The sequence below is a fragment of the Pecten maximus genome, chromosome 2 (assembly GCF_902652985.1).
Source record: "Pecten maximus chromosome 2, xPecMax1.1, whole genome shotgun sequence".
NCBI lineage: Eukaryota > Metazoa > Mollusca > Bivalvia > Pectinida > Pectinidae > Pecten > Pecten maximus.
This window is the reverse complement of record NC_047016.1, coordinates 16,019,221-16,031,454: the sequence shown is the minus strand read 5'-3', so window position 1 is coordinate 16,031,454 and position 12,234 is coordinate 16,019,221. Positions and strand designations below refer to the sequence as shown.

The window sequence follows — 12,234 nt, the reverse complement described above, 5'->3', positions numbered from 1 at the left end:
CGATACCTTCCTGACCTAATGTCACTCACATCGGACCAAGGACTGATACCTTCCCGACCTAATGTCACTCACATCAGACCAAGGACTGATACCTTCCCGACCTAATGTCAGTCGCATCAGACCAATGACTGATACCTTCCCGACCTAATGTCAGTCACATCAGACCAAGGACTCTGATACCTTCCCGACCTAATGTCAGTCACATCAGACCAAGGACTCTGATACCTTCCCGACCTAATGTCAGTCACATCAGACCAAGGACTGATACCTTCCCGACCTAATGTCAGTCACATCAGACCAAGGACTGATACCTTCCCGACCTAATGTCAGTCACATCAGACCAAGGACTCTGATACCTTCCCGACCTAATGTCAGTCACATCAGACCAAGGACTCTGATACCTTCCCGACCTAATGTCAGTCACATCAGACCAAGGACTCTGATACCTTCCCGACCTAATGTCAGTCACATCAGACCAAGGACTGATACCTTCCCAACCTAATGTCAGTCACATCAGACCAAGGACTGATACCTTCCCAACCTAATGTCACTCACATCAGACCAAGGACTCTGATACCTTCCCGAACTAATGTCACTCACATCAGACCAAGGACTCTGATACCATCCCGATCTAATGTCAGTCACATCAGACCAAGGACTCGGATACCTTCCCGACCTAATGTCAGACACATCAGACCAAGGACTCGGATACCTTCCCGACCTAATGTCAGTCGCATCTGGTCGACCAAGGACTGATACCTTCCCGACCTAATGTCAGACACATCAGACCAAGGACTCGGATACCTTCCCGACCTAATGTCAGTCGCATCTGGTCGACCAAGGACTGATACCATCCCGATCTAATGTCAGTCACATCAGACCAAGGACTCTGATACCTTCCCAACCTAATGTCAGTCACATCAGACCAAGGACTGATACCTTCCCGAACTAATGTCAGTCACATCAGTCACATCAGACCAAGGACTGATACCTTCCCGACCTAATGTCAGACACATCAGACCAAGGACTCAGAAACCTTCCTGGCTTAATGTCAGTCACATCAGTCCAAGGACTCTGATACCTTCCCGACCTAATGTCACTCACATTGGACCAAGGACTCTGATACCTTCCCAACCTAATGTCAGTCACATCAGACCAAGGACTCTGATACCTTCCCAACCTAATGTCAGTCACATCAGACCAAGGACTCTGATACCTTCCCGACCTAATGTCAGTCGCATCAGACCAAGGACTGATACCTTCCCGACCTAATGTCAGTCACATCAGTCCAAGGACTGATACCTTCCCGACCTAATGTCACTCACATCAGACCAAGGACTCGGATACCTTCCCGACCTAATGTCACTCACATCAGACCAAGGACTGATACCTTCCCGACCTAATGTCACTCACATCAGACCAAGGACTCTGATACCTTCCCGACCTAATGTCAGTCACATCAGACCAAGGACTCTGATACCTTCCCAACCTAATGTCAGTCACATCAGACCAAGGACTGATACCTTCCCGAACTAATGTCAGTCACATCAGTCACATCAGACCAAGGACTGATACCTTCCCGACCTAATGTCACTCACATCAGACCAAGGACTGATAGCTTCCCGACCTAATGTCACTCACATCAGACCAAGGACTGATACCTTCCCAACCTAATGTCACTCACATCAGACCAAGGACTCTGATACCTTCCCGACCTAATGTCAGTCACATCAGACCAAGGACTCTGATACCTTCCCAACCTAATGTCAGTCACATCAGACCAAGGACTGATACCTTCCCGAACTAATGTCAGTCACATCAGTCACATCAGACCAAGGACTCTGGTACCTTCCCGACCTAATGTCAGTCACATCAGACCAAGGACTCTGGTACCTTCCCGACCTAATGTCAGTCACATCAGACCAAGGACCCTGATACCTTCCCGACCTAATGTCACTCACATCAGACCAAGGACTGATACCTTCCCGACCTAATGTCAGTCACATCAGTCCAAGGACTGATACCTTCCCGACCTAATGTCAGTCACATCAGTCCAAGGACTCTGATACCTTCCCGACCTAATGTCAGTCGCATCAGACCAAGGACTCTGGTACCTTCCCGACCTAATGTCACTCACATCAGACCAAGGACTCTGATACCTTCCCAACCTAATGTCAGACACATCAGTCCAAGGACTGATACCTTCCCGACCTAATGTCAGTCACATCAGTCCAAGGACTGATACCTTCCCGACCTAATGTCAGTCACATCAGACCAAGGACTTTGATACCTTCCCGAACTAATGTCAGTCACATCAGACCAAGGACTCTGATACCTTCCTGGCTTAATGTCAGTCACATCAGTCCAAGGACCGATACCTTCCCGACCTAATGTCAGTCGCATCAGACCAAGGACTCTGGTACCTTCCCGACCTAATGTCACTCACATCAGACCAAGGACTCTGATACCTTCCCAACCTAATGTCAGACACATCAGTCCAAGGACTGATACCTTCCCGACCTAATGTCAGTCACATCAGTCCAAGGACTGATACCTTCCCGACCTAATGTCAGTCACATCAGACCAAGGACTTTGATACCTTCCCGAACTAATGTCAGTCACATCAGACCAAGGACTCTGATACCTTCCCGACCTAATGTCAGTCGCATCGGACCAAGGACTCTGATACCTTCCTGGCTTAATGTCAGTCACATCAGTCCAAGGACCGATACCTTCCCGACCTAATGTCAGTCGCATCGGACCAAGGATTCTGATACCTTCCCAACCTAATGTCAGTCACATCAGACCAAGGACTGATACCTTCCCGACCTAATGTCAGTCGCATCAGACCAAGGACTGATACCTTCCCGACCTAATGTCAGTCACATCAGACCAAGGACTCTGATACCTTCCCGACCTAATGTCAGTCACATCAGACCAAGGACTCTAATACCTTCCTGACCTAATGTCACTCACATCAGACCAAGGACTCGGATACCTTCCCGACCTAATGTCAGTCACATCAGACCAAGGACTCTGATACCTTCCTGACATAATGTCAGTCACATCAGACCAAGGACTCTGATACCTTCCCGACCTAATGTCAGTCACATCAGACCAAGGACTCTGATACCTTCCCGACCTAATGTCAGTCACATCAGACCAAGGACTCTGATACCTTCCCGACCTAATGTCAGTCACATCAGACCAAGGACTCTGATACCTTCCCGACCTAATGTCAGTCACATCAGACCAAGGACTCTGATACCATCCTGACCTAATGTCAGTCACATCAGTCCAAGGACTGATACATTCCCGAACTAATAACAAGATAAAACATTTATAGTTTCATGTCATTTTATTAATGTGAATGAAATGCGAGTATATTGTTTGTTCATCTTTCTACAACATGGTAAGAAGAGTTTTTGGAAAGGCGGGGAGGGAAAATAATGTACAAGAATAAATAATAAACAGTATTCAAATAATTGAGTGGAGACTGGAACTGGAGATTGAGGCTGGAATGGCGACAGTGGGTTCACACCAGTGAAAAGCACTACTGCTGGATCAAACAGTGGTCTACTGCAGGGTCACAGGGAATATCAAAGGAGGATCCATCTAGCAGCCCAACAGTACTTTGTACTAATATATTGTACAAACAGAATTTTGATTTTATATATCTTATCCTCGCCAAGATGAATTATCTCCCCTAAATCATTATAAAAGCAAATGTGTTTTTGCCTAAAGTCAATTCTACATGCACATTATTAAGACAACCACATTTAATTTTCAAGCCATCGCATCTCGAGCACCACTCCTTCTATAATCGGCTGGTAACTATGATCAATCTCGGATTAATTTCATTGACATCCATACATAAATCACTCCCCCATGTAGTATATACATCACAAACATTCACATACATGTATTCACTCAGAACAACAGTGCAAGGAGGGGCAACAACAGGCTGGACATGTCTTAAAACTGTCCACAACCACATAACAGTGCACAGATTTTGTATCTGTGGTTTAGAGAAAATTGTTCTCTCACATTTAATCTCAAAAAGCTGGGGAAAATATTCACCAAAATTCATCATACTTATCTTTATCCAATCTCTCTCTCTTCTTTTTTTTTTTACACAAAACAACCCTTCCTTTCAAAACTACTTTATCAAAGCTTGACTACACATATTGCTAATCTGAAGGGACAGCCAGACAAATCGAATGTGTTCTCCGGCGAGAAATATCGGAGTAGCAGCAAGAAAATTGAGAAAATTGATTTGGGCAAGGCAACAAATGTTCACACAAAGAAATGGCAAGAAATTCAAACTAAATTTCCACAGTGTTAGGTTGTTAAATAAGCAGTATTCAATAGCAACATTCACATGTAACCTTGATATGTATACCATAAGGCCACCAGCTAACGAGATTAATTAACAGCACATCATCAAAACTATAGAATATTGTCCTGTAGGACTGCCAGCCGAAATAAAAATGAATTCCTACCTGTACCTACTACATACCGTATGTAACTTTTGACAGTCCACAGAATATGTCATTTTACTTATATAATTATTACATTTAGGTCATATATTGCCACTTATTTTTAACAGTTACTGATGAACTGAACAGCAAGTATTTTCTATAACCATACAACTGTAAAATAATGTATCCAAAAAGTTTTATCTTGACAAATGGGCTTGCATGTGAAATAATTATTTGAAATTGCATGCAAATACCAGTATCTAATACAACAAGATAACTTTTTAAGATATGATGAAACATGATTCTTACAGGATTTTACTTGAATACACTTACTTGGTATAATTCTACAAAAAATAAATACCGATAGAAATATATTCAACTGAAGATGAAATGATATATATTAAGTTAGCTTCAGTAACATTATCTCCTATAGCTATGTATTAGAACCTGATTTATAAGACACAAAGCAGTCTACTCTATATGTTGGATGGACCAGCTTATAAGTTCATACAAAAAATAAATTAATAGCACTTGACGAGACATTATGCATGCTACATTATTAACATTCTTTCAAAACAAAGTTTACATTAAAATGGCACTACATCCAAATTATTTCAATTATAAACCCGCTAGTGTACACAGTCAACTGATATGAGATAAACCCGCTAGTGCACACAGTCAACTGATATGAGATGCATAGTTATTGTTTTGTGAACATTTCCATCCTCACACAGTACACCACTTGCTTCTTGAATATGTCCAAAGCTAACATACAGTATATATCTTACAGTAACTGCCCTCCTTGTCGTCTGTTAAACAAGTTGCTTCACACGATCAAAAGAAGGTCCTGAGAATGATACAGGAAGATATGTCTCCTTACAGATTTACAGCAGGCCTAGGAATCCTTACAGATTTACAGCAGGAATCCTTACAGATTTACAGCAGGTATGACTATCCATTACTTTTCGGATTTAGTTTATTAACTGTAGTGTAAATTCTGTACATTACATTTTGACAATGGGAACTCAATAGAGCATTTGATCAAAAGCAGCAAATCAATTAAGAATGAAGACTATTTACTTTTCAGTCAGATAATAATTATCCTCAACATTTATCAATTACAAATGTTCTCCAGTAAAATATAGCTACAATGCCCTTCCTGGTAAACCTTAGGTTACAGAAAACCTGTATGTAATAGATAACAGCAATAGGAATGTCAATCTCTCAAGGCTAACATGCTCTAATTGCTATGCTCAAATAGTTATTGTCAGTCAAATACTTAGTGCACACAAGACAATCAAATCTAGCTTGTGAACTGTAGACCACCGTGTCCAGCAATTATTAAAATGAAAAGTTGTTTTTAATTTAACAAATTAGGTAGGAAGTGTTTCCAAAAATTAGTGTTATATATTTCATCTAAATGAAGTTTCCATTTTACATGCATGATTTACATGAAATTAGTTTCATAGATTTTGAGGCTATATAAATGATCATGAACTTAACAAAAGTGTGTCAAATAATTATTACACAAACTTTTTTTGATAATATAGCCCAACTCATTTTGGGTTTGCTGTGAATTTGTGACATCTTTGTTTTCCTTGTGACTTTACGTGATGACATCACACATTTTTTATCCACATGCCAGAACATGATACACTGATGTTTCTAGACATATAAAGGTAGACCTTCCCTACAACAAACTGCTTAAAATTTAAGCATTACAACATCATACTTTATCTCTGGTAATTTATTAGCTCATCTGTCTTAAGGCCAAGTGAGCTTATGCCATGGTGCTGTGTCTGTCAACTTTTTCATTTACACAACTTGGTCACATATTGGTCCTGATGGCATTTTTGGGGTGAAGAGCTAGAAAGTTTATTCAAATGAATGACTTACATTCAAGGTCACAGGTCAAAAAGGCTAAAATCTTTAAACAGCATCTTCTCAATAACCAAGAGGCCCAGGGACTTGATATTGAGTCTGTTGCATACTGGGGTGAAGGGCTACCAAGTTTGTTCAAATAAATGACCTTTACCTACATTCAAGATCTCAGAGGTCAAGTAGGCTAAAATCTTTTAAACAATGATTTCTTGGTAGCTAAGAGACTCCAAGATCTGATAATAGGCCAATAGTATTTTGGTATGAAGAACTAGACAATTTATTGACATGAATAAACCTAGCCTTCTCTAATACCTGAATAATGTACATGTGGTCATCAGCTTATCATATTTATCTGAAGAAATGACCTAGATCAACTTCAAAATTTCTGTAGAATAAGGTGAGTGATACAGGCCCATTGGGCCTCTTGTTATCATTTTCTATTGTTGAAGTCAAAAGTTCACAACAAAGTTCATAATAAAAATATATATTTGTTATGCATTTTGTAAATATACAATTTGTACCATAACAAACTTGAAAGTTTTCCAAAGTCATTTTGACATATACATTCTGTACATGTATAACGAATATCTGCAATCATTCAATGAGTAAATCTTACATACAGACAATAATCCTGCCATAATGTGGCCTTGTCTAAAGCGAAACACACAAATGTAATATGCTTGTTTCACACCCAACATCTTCACAATCAAACACACAACCCTTGACAGTGTAACCTTCTACACAAATACGCACGGGACAGAAAATTATTTCTGAAAACAGTCCAGGCATCCCAATCTGGTAATAAACAGCAAGATACATAGTACAGCAGTCAATGACCGTCACAAAAATGACCAAGGTTGCCATCAAACCCAGTACCCTTCGCAGGCCTCAAGGTTGCCATCAAACCCAGTACTCTTCGCAGGCCTCAAGGTTGCCATCAAACCCAGTACCCTTCGCAGGCCTCAAGGTTGCCATCAAACCCATTACCCTTCGCAGGCCTCAAGGTTGCCATCAAACCCATTACCCTTCGCAGGCCTCAATGTCCTAAGTTATACTGTGTATCTCAATATTTTTTTTTAAGTGAAAAATATCAAAAGTGTGAATTTTAAATGTTTGCAATTTTATCTATCTTTTTAATAAGAACGAATGGAATATTAGCCAATTTGTTATAATTTGAATGCAATGAAGATAAACACACCAAATAACTCGCAAAATGCAATTCATGTATTTCCATGTATGATGTCAAGCCACATTAACATTTTAACAATCTTTAACATGGAGATCGGAATCTTTAACAAAGCTGTGGATTAATATCTATTGTTGTTTCTCGATTCTGGACTGACGAAGGACTGATAACAAACTTTGTCCAACATTACCACTTATTGTTTTACTGCAAATATTTAGTCTGTATGCATCACAGCAGTAAAAAAGTTGGCCAAATTTTTAATTCCAGCAAACTGGTAGATATGAATTGGACACAAGTTGCTTAGCAACAATAAACAAGTTTCTAATAGAATGTGTCGTCTACTTGGCTCTGGATATATTTGCAGTATTATGCCCACATTCACTCTCAATACTACAACGAAGAAGTTGTAGGATGTAGATCAGCCCAGAAGTTCCAAGGATGATACACAGGTAGCGTGTACTCCTCGGTACAGCCATATATGTAATGTCGTCCAATTCGTAACAACCCTGACATAAGCACTATAGGGCTGGCCGATTGCGGTACTGCTGGGATAACAGCAGGGACACACAGCAGTTCATTCACTCCGGTAGTTCTGTAAGGCACTACCTCCCTACCATCATGGCCACGAAGCCTACATCACTGCTGTGTAGACACTGATAAGCCACAAGATTGTCCATTACACTGCAGCATACACGTTTTAAAGCCCAGTGATCGGTACAATACAACCAGTAGACAGCATGCGTGGATAGTCCAAAAACAGACTAAACCGTGGTAGTGTAATTGTGGCTAGCCAAACAGAGGTTAGTAGGTGTCAGCACCAGTCTGCGATGTAGTTAAAGTCTGTGAATAGTAACTGATCCTCGTTCCTCAATGGGCGTCGCTCCTTGGCTGGAGTCAGGATTGCCTTCTCCTGGGTGAACTCATCATCAAAATTACTCACATCCTCTGAATGTTTCTAAAAATAAAGAAAAAGTACTTTGTTATTGATTATTGCTAAGGATTGATCTTCTGAACCATCTACATATATCACAGTTAAATGTCATCATGTGGAATTAAATTAAAAAAAGAACTTTTCACACCACCAATTCAAGTCACCAATGACTTGACAAGCAATATTATCTTTAAAAGAACAGGTAGTAGACACATCGATGAGAATCACTCACTCCAACTGACGATATCGTGATCTGTCTACTGATTTCTGACCTGTTAACCGATATTGTGATCTGTCTACTGATTCGTGACCTGTTAACCGATATTGTGATCTATCTACTGATTCATGACCTGTTAACTGATATCACGATCTATCTACTGATTCATGACCTGTTAACCGATATTGTGACCTGTTAACCGATATCGTGATCTGTCTACTGATTTCTGACCTGTTAACTGATATTGTGATCTACCTATTGATTTGTGACCTGTTAACCGATATCGTGATCTGTTAACTGATATCGTGATCTGTCTACTGATTTCTGACCTGTTAACTGATATTGTGATCTACCTATTGATTTGTGACCTGTTAACCGATATCGTGATCTGTTAACTGATATCGTGATCTGTCTACTGATTTCTGACCTGTTAACTGATATTGTGATCTATCTACTGATTTCTGACCTGTTAACTGATATTGTGATTTATCTACTGATTTCTGACCTGTTAACCGATATCGTGATCTGTCTACTGATTTCTGACCTGTTAACCGATATTGTGATCTGTCTACTGATTTGTGACCTGTTAACTGATATCGTGATCTGTCTACTGATTTCTGACCTGTTAACTGATATTGTGATCTATCTACTGATTTCTGACCTGTTAACCGATATCGTGATCTATCTACTGATTCGTGACCTGTTAAACGATATTGTGATCTATCTACTGATTTGTGACCTGTTAACTGATATCGTGATCTGTCTACTGATTTGTGACCTGTTAACTGATATCGTGATCTGTCTACTGATTTGTGACCTGTTAACTGATATCGTGATCTGTCTACTAATTTCTGACCTGTTAATCGATATTGTGATCTATCTACTGATTTCATTATCAGATTTCGCATCATAGTCAAGACAAAGAGTATCTTTGATTTCCTGAATCTTAAACTGTTTAATTGTCCGATGACTTTATAGAATGAGAGGTAGTACTATATACCATGCTTATTTCTACAACAGTATGTTAATCACAAATTGTACTCGGGGAAAACTAAACAACCTAACTACCATCTATTTCACTCGTCTATTTTTACATTTAGTGATTACTCCATCCACAGAGAATTCCACAAGCCATGTCCAGTACAGGTAAGTTTTCCTAGTGAAATCTAATCACAAAATCTCTCAAAGGCTAGTCATGTCAAAGAAGATAATGAACGAGAAAAAACAAGCATTTTTTTTCAGTTTCACTTTACCAATTGTAAGAATAACCTGACAAAGTGACTTGTGAAATATAATTAATTTTTTAATTATTGATGGAGTTATCACCAAAGTCTGACAAAAGTGAACAGTAAAAGAACACCTAATTCTATGTATTACAAGAATGTTGATCAGGAACTTTTTGCATCAATTACTTTCAAGAACAGATTGTGTTAAGCTACTTATGTTTTCTGTACACACAATTAAAATAAAATCTAAACCATTCATAATATTTCATTGAACACGTTTCTGTGCTAATATCATGAAGTGAATACATAATGTTTAAAAAGAAACATCCATAGTTCCCTCAACACAACTGAGGTGGTTCATGGAACCTTGCATTCTCAAAAATCCAAACATACTTCTACAAAGAACAATCTGATGCATCAACGAAGATCTGCAATACACTGGGCCATGCGAATGAGTGAGGATAAGAACTAGCTGGAGTCACACTAACAATTCACAAGGTATGACCTGACCTCGATAAACATCACAGAAATTAAAATCCGTTCTAATGTTGCCAGGGGAATATATGAGGATATTAAATTCCTACAGCGCTCAGCTTATGTTATTAGAGTGAATTTCTCAACACAAACATAGCAAGGGAGATAACTCAAATACTTTTTGGGTATCCACAAACTTGACACACCATGCGGATGAACTTACAATGCTGTCAGGTTTAACTTTGTGTTTTAGGTCCAGACTTACAGGCCTTGAGTTGCGAGACTAAAAATTAACAAATCAAACATCTCTATTCCAAGGTTATATGAACCCTTCTCTTTTGATAAACTTTCATCCATTTTATTTTGTTGATGGCAGCAAATTTTATTTCAATATGAAATAATTTTCTTTGTATTAAATATTAGATAGCATGCTCCGACACATATTCTTGCAGGAGACAACTGCAGCACAGAAACCAAAAACTCTTGACAGAGGAATCGGGGATTACTACACAAGATGATTTCCATAAAGAAAATTTGAGTAATTTCATTGGTACTCATACTGAAATATTTGAAGTAGCTTTCATAAATACTTACACGTTATGTTTTGTAGCATCAATGTATGATCACACAGCTAGACAGCAGTATCAACATCCAACAGGAGGATTGATAAAGTTGCTCCATAACAACATTATTGCTTGCTAAAGTATGAGCCTAAATTAGCTGAAATCAGTTTTGCATTCTTGACTACAGCTTACAAGTATTATAAAGAAGAAAGGTCTCTACTCTCAATAATACCTAGTTCTCACTAACCCACAAGAATGGAAGTTGGCTGTTAACAATGGGAATAACGTGTTGGGAGGGTAAGTTTAAGATCTCTGTGCTACGTATGACTCGAATCCAATTCTCACACACAGGGACAAGGACACCGATATACAGCCAGTCGCACCTACACAGCTTGCATGGGACATAAACAATATTGTGGTCTTTATGTAAGCAAGTGATGGTTATAAATGACCTTCGATTAGAGATCCTCTGCTATACTTACTACAGTAGGACAAAATGGTGGCCTCACTTTCTTCATTAGCAGGTCATCCCATACTAGGTTCTGTTAACGAAATACACAAAATTACACTAGCAACATTTACTTCCTATTCCTACAAATTCATTTTCTTTTATAATGTAATTATCAATTATTCTTTACAAAAATTTCCTTCTGAAGATACATGAATGACATTAAATATTAAACTTTAATGTTAATACATTACACTGTCAATAGAAATAGTGTACTCACCCTAAAGAATGCCTGCTTCTTGACATCCTCTGCATCTCGTTCACTAGACCCTAATCTCCGGTCCGGGTTTCTCCTCAGTAACTATAAAGTTTCCATCAATTATTAAGGATGCCTTATTAGAAACTAAGACTGTTTCATAGATTCAAGATACAAATATACCAACAAAGAAATTTGTTTAAAAACATTGCCTTCTACATTTTGCACAAACTGATGAAGTTCATAAACTTTATCATATGCACAACATTCATTATATGTCCAAACAAAATATCAATATCAACATCACCCAAAAGTATTTTCATTGTTGAGTGTTCAAACACAGAGACATCTTACACTCAGTATTCTGTGAATGAGAATCAAAACTTACCCGTCTCATTATTGCAATGGCTTCTGTTGACAAGAATCTAGGGTAGCGGACTTCTTCATTGACAATGCTATCAAAAACCTCCTCTTCATCATCTCCTGGGAATGGGGACTATTCAAATAAAGTTAATATAAACTTTAGTCAACTGTACATTTGATTAAAAGATTTTAACATTAAATCATCACA

At 38.9% G+C, this 12,234-nt stretch overlaps 1 protein-coding gene across 1 annotated transcript in view; it reads right to left on the bottom strand.

Annotated features, from left to right (window-relative positions):
- Positions 1 to 3,343: 3,343 nt before the first annotated feature.
- The window catches only part of LOC117319491 (serine/threonine-protein kinase N2-like), a 37,712-nt gene continuing 28,821 nt past the window's right edge, over positions 3,344 to 12,234 (bottom strand). The window contains exons 18-21 of the mRNA XM_033874287.1: positions 12,052 to 12,159; positions 11,688 to 11,768; positions 11,442 to 11,501; positions 3,344 to 8,503 (exon numbers count right to left, since the gene is read on the bottom strand). Of these exons, the coding sequence (XP_033730178.1) occupies positions 8,360 to 8,503; positions 11,442 to 11,501; positions 11,688 to 11,768; positions 12,052 to 12,159 (393 nt within the window). The 3' untranslated portion in view covers positions 3,344 to 8,359. The remainder of the gene's footprint in view (positions 8,504 to 11,441; positions 11,502 to 11,687; positions 11,769 to 12,051; positions 12,160 to 12,234) is intronic.